Here is a 13,479-nt window from a genome sequence, read left to right on the forward strand (position 1 = left end):
TATGCCTGGGCGGCGTGTGGAACGAGTACACATTACTCACACCTCTACTAAACAGCCTCGGTCCGTGCCCAAAGGTCCCCATCCCCTGTGTTTTTGGGTATCAAAGTGCTCCTGCAGGCAGGCGGCTGGGTTGCGTCCACTGTCCCCTCTAGAGAGTTACCTCAGCGTTTGTTCCTCATACTAAGAAGTGTCTCGTTTCTAACGAGACTGTATTACTTGATCCGCAGGTGACAGTGTCCCGACCCATGACTGATTTCTGCCGTAGACTCATTTCTGTGCCTGTCTGCCCCTTCTCCCCTGCCACCCCCCGCCTGCTCTGGGCTCATGCGTCCCTGGTGCCTCGTGGCCGTGCGAGGTCCCGCACACACCCACCCCTTGGGCTGCGCTGGGCTCCGAGCAGGAGCCGTGCCTCAACACAGGTATACTCCTCCAAGAGCCCCGACACCAGGCCTGGTTTGAATTTCAAATCAAGCACAACAAGCAGCTCTTTTTCCTTTTTAAGGTGCAGAGGGCAGGTGGCCCGGCCGGTGCTGAGCTCTCAGCCTTGGCGCTGCCTTTCCTGACCCCTGCGTGCTTGGCTTCCCAACCTTGACGCTGCGCTCACGCTAACCTGGCGCGGAGGCTGCGTTGTGTTTTACCGTGCGGCACAGGGGTTATGTCACCGTAAATGTCAGGGTGCAAAGGGCAGCTGAAGTATGAGGAGTTTCCCTCCGAGGGACCGCAGCTGGATAAGGATGCTGTGGAAATGGTGCCACCAGGGAGAAGTGGGGAGGAAAGCAAAGAAGAAGCTGGGGAGGAGAGCCTTGTGTCAGGGCTTTCCTGGGAGCAGGCTGCCGGAGGTCAGGGATGGGGTTAGCTGTCTCGTTTAACTGCTCTTTTCCTTTTTATGTTTTCCACTGGTTACCATTCGGGATTTGACTTCAGAGAGGTGCTGATAGACATGTAAAAAGCTAAAAGATTTCCTAAATCTAAAGATCAGCCTAGAGGAAGGCGTGGAGCCCAGGGAGAACAACGGGGTGTCAAGGGACCATGAGGAAGAGGAGGGAGGAAGGAAAGCTAGTGTCAGGCTGTGCACTGGGCTGAGCAGGGATCTAGAGTTCGGGGGTCTGGCTGGGAAGGGGGAAAGATGAGGAATCAGAGAAGGGCAGTGGCTTTTCCCAGAACCCAGAGGCAGAAGAGCATTTTCAGAAGCAGGGTCTGTTTTAGTTTTTTTGAAGAAATGAAAGAGAAAGAGCGTGCTGGGGTGCAGAACTTGAGATCTAGAGGTGCAACGGTGGGCTTGGATTTGGGGAGCGGAAAGTTCACTTTTGCCATGTAACCTCGTGTCTTTATCTTTGGGATAATTTAACTGAAAGGTCATATGATATTTGACCTCCTACTGCGGCAATTTCTTTCACTCCGAATGTCATATTTATCCCAAAGTAGAAAAACAGCATGCTGTTCTGAACAAGCCAGGATTAGCCACGTGTTCTAATACACTTCAGCACTGGATAAATGTTGAACAGCAAATTGCTTGGAGGGATTAGTAATTGGATAGTGAGCCTTTTGCTTTTAGGTGAGTTGGGTGAAATGGAGACTCTGGGCTCTGCCTGGCTCTCAGCGGACAGGTTCCAGGGAGCCAGGCTGAGCAGACAGAGACCGCGTTCCACCTTCCTGTCTCTGCTTATTCCCTCTAAACAGAAATGCAAGAATGCTAGTGGAGTGTGGGGAGCACAGGGTTTTCTCCACTTCTTTCACTGACCTCTGAGTGATGGAGGAACTTGACAACTCTGGAAATAAAGGAAGAATGTAGCACTTGACAGCTGCATTTTAAGAAAGATACCTGCAGTGTTTTTACAGGAATGAATGCCCATTCATACCTAGTCTCATGTCCTAGGTGGATGTATACATTTAATTACATATTCAGACCAACACATATTAATAAAGCAAGAGAGTTAATTTATCTATTTTGGAATAATTTTTCATCTTTGCTGAAGAACCGGCTCTAGAATGAGGCACAGAGCTCTTGAAGAGTGGCGCCTTTGCTTGGAAATACAGATTTCTCTCTCGCTGCCGCCACAGTGGTATTTGAGCACCTGCTGATGCAGAGAGGTAGAGAGGAGTAAAGCATACGATGACATTTCTCTTTCCTTCCGTCGCTCACAGCCGTAACACACACGCACACAGTCTGGATTTAGTTCAACACGCCAGGCTCCTTTTAACTGTCTTATTATCCCCAACCCAAAACTTGCCCAGCAGAAATTCCTTTTCCTTTGCACAGCACTGGGCATGTTCTTTCCACTTACTGAGGAATTTATAGACCCCGTGGCAAAGAGTTAAAGGTTTTTGCTGATAGAGGCAGAGAAAAGAGATTCCAGAAGCAGAACTGTAGAAGGAAACTGCTTTGTACTCTGTCGTGCTATAAAGACATTTTACTCTAGGTTGCCTTCAGTACTACCTGATAGGTCTCCAAGACTTTCAGCAAATGCTGACCTCTAATATAAGAACTGTGACTGCCAGGGAGGCTTTGGAGCTGGGCAGTATCTGCAGCGAGTTGGCAGAGAAAGAACAAAGAGTGTGACCACAGCGGGGAGAGCGGCGTGACAGCCAGGAGCGGCAGCTGCCCGCGGCATCCTTCCAGCAGATGTTCTGCTCCCCAGCAAAAGCAAGCATTTGGGAGGACTGCAACAGCACTTTGCCTAGGGATCTCTTTTGTCTATTTGGAAAGAAAATCCACAACTTTGAATCTTTACCTTGTATAGTTCTTAAATATTTAGGTTACCTTTTTATTTTTGGAAACCTGGCTTGAATATCTTTGGAATATTATATTGGAATGCAAGTAATCCCACTCCTTTGATGCACAATATTTGTAGCATCTAAAATTTCATTGACATTTGGAGTCAGAAGCTGCAGAGAGGGGCATTGCAGGTACTTGATCTCGTTGTCCAACAGGTTCTTCTTAAGCACATGCTAAGTTTGTAAAAGAGCAAATACCAAAATCCATCAGCAATCTGCATTTTAGGAGAGATGTACTGTCCACAAGGTTCTGAAAAGTGGTATCTGAAAGATCCTGACCTCCTTTACACACTCCTTGCAGGAGTCTTGGTTCATTAAGCTCCACTGCAAAGACCACACGGCCGTTTCCTGGTTTGCTAGTCAAATTAGGCAGCTGTTACTTCAAGATACCAGACTCCCCAATGGATCTGGGGAAAGCTGCTGTGCAGAAAAATGCAGTGATAAGGAGAAGAAATTATTTAAAAGTAAGCAAGTAGTTTGCAAACTTAGCCTATTATTTTTAATGCACAGATGTTTTTTTTTTTCTCCACAAAGTGCATTTGCTGGCTTTACATTCTCAAGGAAGCTTAGTTCTAATTGTAACTTTTTAGAAGGAACTTTCAACATCTGATGGAAAATGCAAGCTGAAATGTGGTTTGCCTGCAAAAGCTTCTGTAACCCTGTGGATTTTATGTGGTTTTATCACATGATGCTTGCCTAGCCTAGGACATTGTTGTTTGTGTCAGAGATAAAATGCAATTCAAGTTCACGAGTTCCTGCTGCAGTCATATGATGATCATCCACATGTTCCAGCCATTGTGTACTGTGCTCAAGCCACAGATACTAGCCATTAGCACATCTACATATTGCATTAATTCAGCCTGCTCGCCAGGATGTCGTAATGAGAGGATACCGCTCTGGGAGGCTGTATATGTCAGTAAAGCCCAGGACTAGGCGGCTGGTGAATGCTTCCTTCCCCTCTGCTCAGAATTACTGGTTTGTCTGCACATTCTTCCTTAAGGCTCTCTGTGGCAGCAGCTCTCTAATGGGAGCAGCAGCGCAGGCTGGCGCGTGGAGCCCCGTAATCCGTGACATTTTCTGCTGTTTTACTAAATCTCATCCACAGTTAGGGACAAATAAAAGTCACCTGTCCCTAACTGTGGGTGAGATTTAGGGAAAAAAAAAAAAAAAAGAAGCCTTCAGAGCCTAAGACAGAGGTGTAGGATTCCCATCTTGTCCCCCATCAAAATCCCTCTGCAGCAGTAAGCGCAGTTGTCTTTTTGTACAGTTGTTTCTGATTATTGAGCAGAGTCATGAAGTTAGCACCCTGTGCCTTGGATATTTCACACTTTTTATGCCTTTTCTTTTTTTTTCATAACTATTAAAGATTGAGACATACTTATGTTTTTGAGTGAAAGGGGAGCTGGTGATGTGGACTCTGTGAGTCCAGAGATGAAGCTGTGATACATGACAGCGCTTCTGTCTCTCCATCTGTCCCTTGAACCTTGCTTCCAGTAGGGTTTGCTTCCAGCTTGCTCTTACTGGTTTGGTGATTGTATAGGAAAGGTTAATTAAGAAAGTCTTAGGGCAGAATTGGGATGTAATTTTGAGCAGTGTAGGCTATATCCATCTCCTAGTGCTGCCCACTACAAATGTAAATAATGCCAACCTTACGTGGGGGTGTGGAAGCATAGTAAGTATATGAAAAATGAGATCTTTAGGTGAAGAGGGTGGCCTAACGCTGGTGTGAATGGCATTCGCTCGTGTGGATGCTGACTGTGCTTGGGATGCTGAGATTCCCAGGAGATTTCCCAGGGGAAATGAACAAAACATCTCCCATGCCAGTGATTGATAATACTGCCTCTGTGGGGTGGACACAGATCCCACCCGTCCTGGATGTCACTTCCAGCTCCATCCCAGCCCTCCTAACTCCCTTTTTCACTAGATTTTCTACCTGAACATCTATCAGAAATCACTCTTTGGACCGTTTCTCCATCATTTTGTGAAATTCTTCTGGCTTTTCTGTAACACTAGCTCTGTTTTTGAGCTTTGTCTCTTTTCAGCCTCACAATTCCCTCGTGCTGAAGATGAGAGGAATATGTCACCTCTGTGCCACTCTTGAAAAAGAGTAGGGGACACACAGCTAGGGAGAGAGCTGTAAAAATAGTATCCTCTCTCCGCTTACACTTGTAACGTGAATCTTTCTTGAATTCTGTGTTGTTCTTGCTCGGTTATTCCTAATCAGTGTGTTTTCCTGTACATCATGGACTGTTCCTTGTCACGATCATCGTCGCTCTGGAGGGCTGTGCCCATCACACCGCCGTGTCACCTCCGCCCCACTGGGCACAGGTGCAAGGTGAAGACAGCTGGAGCCTATTGTTGCCATCCTTCCTTTAAACGCTTTGGTACCGTCCTTCCTCCTAATCCTGGGTCTAAAAAAGTCATTTGTAAAGCTTCAGAGACGGATGGCTGCTTAGGAGAATGGAGTTGGAGTGACCTGATGGCTCCTGGCTAATTGGAAGTAAACCAACTCGTCTTCCTTTTGTACAGCCAGGCTGCCAGAGACACCAGTAAATATTCTGTTAACTGTTTCCCTGGGGCATAAGCCTTTCAGCTGTTAAATATCTTACCTCAACAAGTACAATGCTGCTAAACAGTGATTTCAGGCCGTGGGTCTTAGTACATCACATCTGTTGTCTGTATTTCAGAAACTCTGCAGCGATGCTCAGGTGAGAGTTTTTGGGAAATGTTGCCAACTGAAGCCTGGAGGAGACAGCTCTTCTTCCTTGGATAGTTCCATCAATTCATCCTCCTCATTCTCTGATCCAAAAGAACAATGCCCAAAATACCAGGTGAGTCATTCTTCCCTTTTTTTTCAGGTGAGGTACTGAATGTTTTTAAGTGCTTGAAATCCGGGGCTGGTGATGGAGAGCAGTTTTCAGTCAAAATCAGACTTTGATTCTGTCTCAGTAGTGTTTAATTCTGTAGCTTTGAGTTTGAACAAGTGTAAAACCAACCAGCTGGTTCTCTTGGGATGTGTCTTGAATCACAGTGATTTCTCCAGGGCATTTGTTCTGTCTTATGACCTGGGTGATAACACTCGCTTGGTATCATCAGACTTGGCACAAATATCTTATCTGGGTATAGGTGAGGTAGTTTATTTCACTTTATTGCTGAACTCCAGGGAAATAACAGAGAAACACGCTATCTGTAGGGATAGTCCGTGTAACAGCTTTATAACAAGGGATTCAGTGCACTTGGGTTACATTTTACATAAGAGATTTTGGCCAGGAGAGTAGCTAGAGTCATCTGACATGGATATATTTCTGTCATCTCTGCTTCCATGGATCACAAGTGTTTTATATTAAGCCACCCTAAAATAGAACTAAGCCCTTCCACTCTTTGTAATGAAGTAATTGTGTGTTTGAGGGAAGCTGCTATCTTCACAACCTATTCTAGAGTACAGTACTACTGATGTCTTCATCTCCCCTAGATACAAATGAAGAACCTTTCCATGCTGCCTTTCCCGCTGTCACCTTGGCTCTTGCTGTGTTTGGCGAGCTGCGTATTCTTGTTTTCTCTTTCTCATCACACTCTTTTCCACAGCTTTAGTAAGGTGGTTGAAGATCTGTTTTCCATTCTTCCCTTCCTGGAAGGGCATTTAGCTGCGGTTATGAAAGGAAGAGACATTTCTGTCAGCGGCTTCCTTCCAGCACAAAATAACCTCCTTCGTGCATTGTGCGACCAAGAAAAATGATGCCCCCCACTATCCCGAGATTGTCTCTCCTACTGGGCAGGCTCTGTGCAAACAATGGTCAACGTTATTAACGGAAATTCATTTTAGTGGTTGGCATGACAGTGTGTTTGAAAGCTGTGGAAAGTTTTCCCTTTTAAGTCCTCGTTTCCTCATGTGTATCACTTGTTCAGAATCTTTCTGAGTTGAACTGAAAGGATGTGTGGCTCCGTGACTGGCTCAGAAAGTGTGCCAGAAACCTTCAGCTTAAGCTGTTCTTCCACAGCATATTTGTTGTAAGCTGTCTGCTGCGCTCTCCGTACTCCTTCCAGGCTTCCCCAGCAAGTGAGGACAGAGCCATAAATACAAGAGTTCTTTACTGCACAATAAAATTTTGTGTTGTGTGTGCAGAAGGGCCACAGTAAGTTTGTCCAGACATCCGTCAGCCTGGCATTTCCTAGCTTCTGACTCCTGTGTCTGGGAACCTCAGAAGTCACTTCACGTGCTTGTAGTATTTGTGAGTTCTTTTGTTTGGTTTTGTGTATTCTGTCTTTGGTTTTTTTTTTTTTTTTTTTAAGATCTAAGATGGAAGTCCAAATAATACAATGGTACAGGACTTTCGAAACGGTTCTTTATGTTTCCTTGTTTAACTACACTTTGACTATCTATGAGCAGCTTCGATTGCAAGGTGGGACACAGGGCTTTGTTCCAGGCTTCTGTCTTTGTGTGTATGTCCTATCCAGATCCCTCACAATGGGGTTAGAATCCATAAAGATGAAGCTGGATACGGTTCTAAGCTTGCCCACAATTAATTGCACACTACGAGCCTAGTGTTACCGCTGCACCTGCTCGTCAGTGGAGTCAGGACTGAAAGTCTTTCTGATCTGTTGACCACAGCATTTGACATTTATTTCTGTACTGCATTTTTACTTTACACGTGTTCTCAGTTATTGGTAGGACAATATGTACAGTCAGGGGAGTATTAAGTGCTGTGCGCATTATATTCAGAAATTTAATTTCCAAATCATGCAAATGTTCCTGCCCCCAATAAGCTAGTGTGCATAATCACAAACACTTGTGGGTATTTTATGATCAGTTTTTATGTGAGCTGGTAAATACAACCTAGGGATTGGTTTGTGTCCACGCTGGCCGTGCCGGAGGTTGTGCCCTTTTTGCCACACGCTCCTTGGCTATTTTTTTGTTTGAGTTTTTAATATTTAACGCCTTTCCTCAGTTGATTGTACTCTACTTTGGTCTTGAGTGACCTTTATTTTGCAGCATTAAAGGCCCAAAGAGTTGAGCTGTGGCAGTGTTTCAAAATTAAAGACTTTAAGTATGTGCCTCTGTTATGCGTGGTAAAATTATTGTTACTCAGTGTAGATGAAATGCCAGACTGAAACAAGCCATGGGTGCATCTTATCATGCTCTTTGCCTTCAGCATTGCTTATCTCTATCCTTCAGAGGAAAGGAAAACCCCTATAATTAAATTTGAAAGCAGCTGATTTTCACTAGCTTTTTAAAATTTGATTGCTTGGCAAGGAAAATCAATAATTTACCTTAAAGCATTTCTCCTCAGCTTTAGAATTAGATTTTTACAGCAGCAGAAAGTTGAAACCAAAACCAACCATCAAGGGCTTGACATCTATTTAGAATAAGCCCTTCAACTGGAGATCTGCAACAGACTTAAAAATAACAATCATAACATTTGGCTGTAGTAATTTGCAGTGTTCTTACTTCAGGATTTCGGGATGCTGGCAGACCTATCATTTCCTAGAGCTATTAACATCTATGCTTACATTTCCTCGGAGCTGCTGGGTCATACCGAATGATTTTAAAGTCCAGTTTTTCCAGTACTGCCTACAGTACACCTAGGTGGTGTGATATCTTGGGAGGTAACGATGGAATTTTCTCCAAGACCCAGCAAAGGATCCCATGTTGCCCTGTTATATGGACACGTAACAGACCCTGCAACTGTATCCTTGTTTTTGTGCTACGGTTAGTCATCCCCTCTCTTTCCTGCACAGATAGCAGATTTCAGAGGTTAATAGTGTGTCTGTTAAAGTACCATCATCTTAATTGAGAGTGCTTGAGAAGAGCTAAAAACTGAAAAGTGTTATAAGTGTGTTGCCTTTTGGCTGATGAGCGTTCCCTCATTCCTGCCCTTGTGGCGTGAGCACCAGCATCAAGCGATCATGTTCATACCACTCCTTACTCCTGGTAGGAATCCGTGGTGTGGCCACCCTGCCCTTGCTCTGAGCTCACTGACACTGGGCAAAACGTGGAGATATATGCCAAGGATCCGGGTGAGGATCCTGGTTGTTCAGAGCTTGGATGAGGGATATGGAGAAATGGCATTTGGCATTTCCCAAACACAAGGTTATTCCTGTGACTGGTTTTAGGGACCTTTTGGAAGGATTACTCCAAGGAAGTGTTATTAATTATCATGCATTAATTTTAAATTATTCAGGGCCAGACACAAATGGAGAGCCAGCTGCTTCCCTAGAGAAGCAGCAGCCCTGGATAAAGGGACAGTAACCTCAGCCATTGAAAGCACACAAATAAGATGACTGTCAGCTGAGCAGTCATCTCCCCTTGATTGCCCTGAGTAACATTTAATTTTAGGTTTTGTTTGCAGTGTTTGGTCTAGCCTGTGATGCAGCATAGTGACGTTTCTGCTTTGTAGTTAGCCAGTATGCCTGACAGCAAGCTCTCACCGACCAGGCAGCAGGAAACGCTCAGCGTAAGCCTGGCATCACGATGCTACAGCTCCTTCCTGGTACCGTCACAGGAGCGGCAGGGGAAGAGGCATCAGCAGGTGTTATGAATCAGTCTGTGTCAAGAAAGCACTGGTCCAGCTGGGCTGCAGTGTACAATCTGAGATCTCCAGTGAACTTGGGATTCTTCTTGTCAAGCAGACACAAGGTCTAAGCGTAATGGTTCTCATTCAGAAAGTGTGTTATCACACTCTTAAAACTTCTTACTCCCCTGACTCATTGTGGTTTGAATCTGCTTCCCCCTGATGCCTGTAGATGCATTAGGTTTACTGGATGACTTTGGTGGTTCAGCTCACACCACAGCCCGTGTGAAGATCGCTTTCTCTGCCAGCATTAGCTTTATTGACTGTTCTTCAACAGTGTTGGAGCTTCTAAAATGCTTTAAAACAAATGGTGGAGGTTGAGTTTGGTTTTGTTTTGTTTTTGCAGGGTTCTCGGTGTTCCTCGGATGCTAACATGCTTGGAGAGATGATGTTTGGCTCTGTGGCCATGAGCTACAAGGGCTCCACACTGAAAATTCACCAGATTCGGTAAGATTAATTTTTTTACTGCTGGTCTTTTCGGAACACTTACTCCTTGGTGCTAATATGTGATGAATCGAATGCCGCAAGTGCAGAGTAAAAGGAATTTCTGGGTTCGACACAAAAGGCTGTTATGTCGTGTTTAGGTCTGTAAAATCCGGTGGGTTGTGAAATGGAAAGGAACGCCTGTCTTGGCACTGTGTTTCTGACTGACATTGTCCTTTTTGTCATCTAGCTCACCTCCTCAGCTCATGCTCAGCAAGGTTTTCACCGCTCGCACTGGAAGCAGCATCTACGGAAGTCTGAATACGTGAGTCCGTTACAAATGATAGCCATTGCTCAGAAGCAGGTGAATGTAAGAACACAGAAGACGGTTTTTTGGACCCTCTAGATTATTTTTCTAGCAAAATGACTTCTTGTTCCCTGATCTGTTACATCCTGTCACTAGTGTCCTCACCTGTCCCTTGCGGTTGTCTCCACCTCAGTGTGCTTTAAGCGAATGAATGAACCATTCCTTTCACGCTGACGTGGTGAAGCTTGATACTGTAAGGTATGAAGTACCTGCAACCGCCAAAGGAGGAGGGATGAGGACAGAACACTGGAGGTGGGGAATTCAGTCCAAGATGAAGAAAAAGGTGTTACAGAAACATCTGGCTTTGGAGAGTTCAGTGTTTAGTTTTCTGTGTATTAATTGACTTACCTATGGAAGCTTTTTCTAGGGGAAGCCTGTGTTCTTATCTTCTGAGTTCCATTTGGGCTGTAATGAAGTAACACTGTATTCTACTGAAGTGCAAATCACTGCTTTTGTTGTGTGTTTTATGTTTGTTTTAGGTTGCAGGACAGTCTTGAGTTCATTAATCAAGACAGCAATACATTGAAGCCTGACCACAGTACCATTATGAACGGACTTCTTGGGAATATAGGTAATTACAAACAGATTTTATTTCCTGGTATCTTTAACTGAGTAATCATAGATCCTAGAATATGGAAGTCTTCTAAATAGAATAAAATAAAAAAAAAAAAAAGGAAAGCTAAAACATAGCGGAAAATGAATGTTGGTGGATTTGGAGGAGAATAAATCAGACCGTTCCAAGAATTAGCAGTGGTTCAATATGTTCAACTGTACATGTGTATATAAAATACATAATAGAAATATTTAGATATACTTAAGTTCAAATACAGAAAATGTTGGAAAATAACAGTCTGTGGAACTTCCTAAGCAGGGTATCTCAGATCAGGCAGGACTGATTCTGCCTGCCTCTGTTCCCCCGCCTGAGCACGTTTGGCCGCGTTTCGTACTATAACCTTGCGCAGCTGTGCTGCAGTTTTTGATCAGATTAGGATATCTTTTTGTTCTCTCCTCTTTCTCTATCTGGCCATGGAAGCTAAGCAGTCTTGAAAAACCATCTGGTATCTTTGATTCTCAGCCTTGGTGGAAGTACTGTGGCTGAAGGCTCTGTAGACATGAGATTACAGAAAGAGGGGAAGGTCTTGGCTTTTTCCCATGGGAACAGTCGAGCTGATAGTAAAGATAGTGTACTTCAGGGCTGGTTGTCCAGCGTAGCAGCAGCTTGATGAGCTCTTCGGCATGCCCTCCCTTTCCCTTGGTTTAGATTGTTGGCTTTCCAAGTTACACCTATCTATTGTAGTAGGTGCATAAGGGGTTTCATTTTACATTTGCTTTCCAGCAGATTGCTGTGTGTAAAATACACTTTTCTAGGGTCAGAATTAAGGAGTGAATTTGATGACTTTGTTACTCTAACTGGGTTTCTGGCTTTGACATGGTCCTAATTCTTGCTGCGTGTGTTTACTGCTCTCCTTCACACTGACTTTGATAAGACTACACCTAAGCGTGGGCTTGAAATGCTTTTCAGGCTCCAAAGCTGTGTACCTCGTTAAAATCATTCCCAATAGTCCATTTTTAAGTAAAGCCAAGTAAAGCTGTTAGAACCTATTGTCTATTAAATGATTTCCAGAATTTACTGTAAGAAAAGTTAAAAAGATGCATTTTTCTTAATATTCAGTATTCCTTTCAGACTTCAGCTGTGATTTTTTCACAGTGTGTGAGTGATGTAAGAGAGAGGAACTCACTTCATGTACTGTCAGGGTTTTGTTGTGGTTTGCACTTGGCAAAGTTTGCTGTATCACCAGCGTGATCTAAACTGCAGGTTCAAGTTCAGCTAAGGCAACTCTTAGGCGTGGACTCAGTAGGATTTAGGTGTAGCCAGTGCCACACGTTCATCGGTGTCCGGCTCTGGAGCGAGGGTGACTCCTTTCCACCCAGCAGAAGGATTCCAGCTGCCCCGGGAGCTGCCCAGGAGGTGTGGGCACCTGGGTGCAAGGGCGTGCAACAAGGAGTGACGAGCTTGCCTGCTAGGAGAGGATGCTGAGGCTTTCTTTGTAGCTGAGCCGCACGTGTTTTCAGTCGGTTCCACAGTGTTTGTTTCCAGTTCCCAGCGCAGAGGGAACCACGGGTAAAGCAGGTACAGAAGTTAATGTGTAACGGCAGCGTTTCCAACAGCTGTGTTCAATGGCAAAGCCTGCTCCTGACTCACGGGCTCTCCAGCCTGTGATAGGAGAAGGGTCTATGTGTTTTGGTTGGGAACTATTTACAAGCTGCTTTTTTTAGTTATGCTGGTTTAAAAAAAAAAAAAATAATCAGCACTGCTCATGTCCTTTCCTCTAATGGGTAAAGACCCAAGAGAATGGAAGGGAGCTTTGTTGAGGTGCAGCCTTCATGTTTTGCACAATCGGGAAGCTTTGAGTGAGTAGTAGCTTCAAATTTAGGAGAGGGACCAGCAATTAACTCATTAAAAAGACCCATTCATTTTTCCTGTGTACAGTAAATACACAAAAAATACCTACAATCCAGTATTACTTCTAAAACGGACTACTAAGACTGCTAACGTTTATTTTCTGTATGACCATTTCACTCAACTGATGTACTGACTGTCTTTAGAACAACTACTTCAGCCTATAATTTTCTGTTGGTTCTACTAAGATGAATTTCTGCCTGCCTTCTCCCCCTTCCTCCCCGTCATCTTCAGTGACTGTTCCCCAGCCATGCCACCACTGTGGATGTTAAAACAAACATTGTACTCCACCATGAATCTCCTGTTTGTGATCAAGTTAGGCTCTGAGCCTGCATAAATTAATCATTTTTCAACTGAAAAAAATAAAAAAAAAGCCCTTGGAGAGAAAACCCCTCCTTGTATGGGAAACAGTATAAAGCTGGGTCTATTATTTGAATTCTGTAAATACCGTATAGTTCAGCTGTAAGCTGTATCCTTGAATCAACGTTCTTGTTAAGCGCAAGAGCTGTTCTCCTGCACACGTTAGTCTGCATTTACGTTGGCTTATATCTTCTCCCTGCCCTGGCCCCCTCCCTGCAGACTGTTCTGCTTTACTAACCTCATTCTTTCATGTGTATTTTACGTTTTGCCGTGTAGGTCTTTCACAGCTTTGCAGCCCTAGGCGGGCATTCTCAGAGCAAGGTCCGCTCCGCCTGATCCGGAGCGCCTCTTTCTTTGCAGGTTTGCAGTGTGGTGTGTGCTGTGCTGTGTGGCTAGTCTAGCTGGTGTGACAACATGGTGTGGTTTTGTAGATTAGCCCTGGAAATAAGATTTCGTATTTTTTTAAAATCCAAAATAGACAGTGATGTCTGCTCTCTTACCTTTTTGGATATGTGCTTTAAATC

The 13,479-nt window shown here is 44.4% G+C and overlaps 1 protein-coding gene across 1 annotated transcript in view; it reads left to right on the forward strand.

Annotated features, from left to right (window-relative positions):
• FNIP1 (folliculin interacting protein 1) overlaps positions 1–13,479 on the forward strand; it is a 42,330-nt gene that overhangs the window by 10,440 nt on the left and 18,411 nt on the right. Inside the window, exons 3-7 of the mRNA XM_010081740.1 lie at positions 5,463–5,606; positions 9,691–9,791; positions 10,018–10,092; positions 10,614–10,705; positions 13,232–13,315. Of these exons, the coding sequence (XP_010080042.1) occupies positions 5,463–5,606; positions 9,691–9,791; positions 10,018–10,092; positions 10,614–10,705; positions 13,232–13,315 (496 nt within the window). The remainder of the gene's footprint in view (positions 1–5,462; positions 5,607–9,690; positions 9,792–10,017; positions 10,093–10,613; positions 10,706–13,231; positions 13,316–13,479) is intronic.

This window comes from Pterocles gutturalis, unplaced genomic scaffold (genome assembly GCF_000699245.1).
Source record: "Pterocles gutturalis isolate BGI_N339 unplaced genomic scaffold, ASM69924v1 scaffold21691, whole genome shotgun sequence".
Classification (NCBI taxonomy): domain Eukaryota; kingdom Metazoa; phylum Chordata; class Aves; order Pterocliformes; family Pteroclidae; genus Pterocles; species Pterocles gutturalis.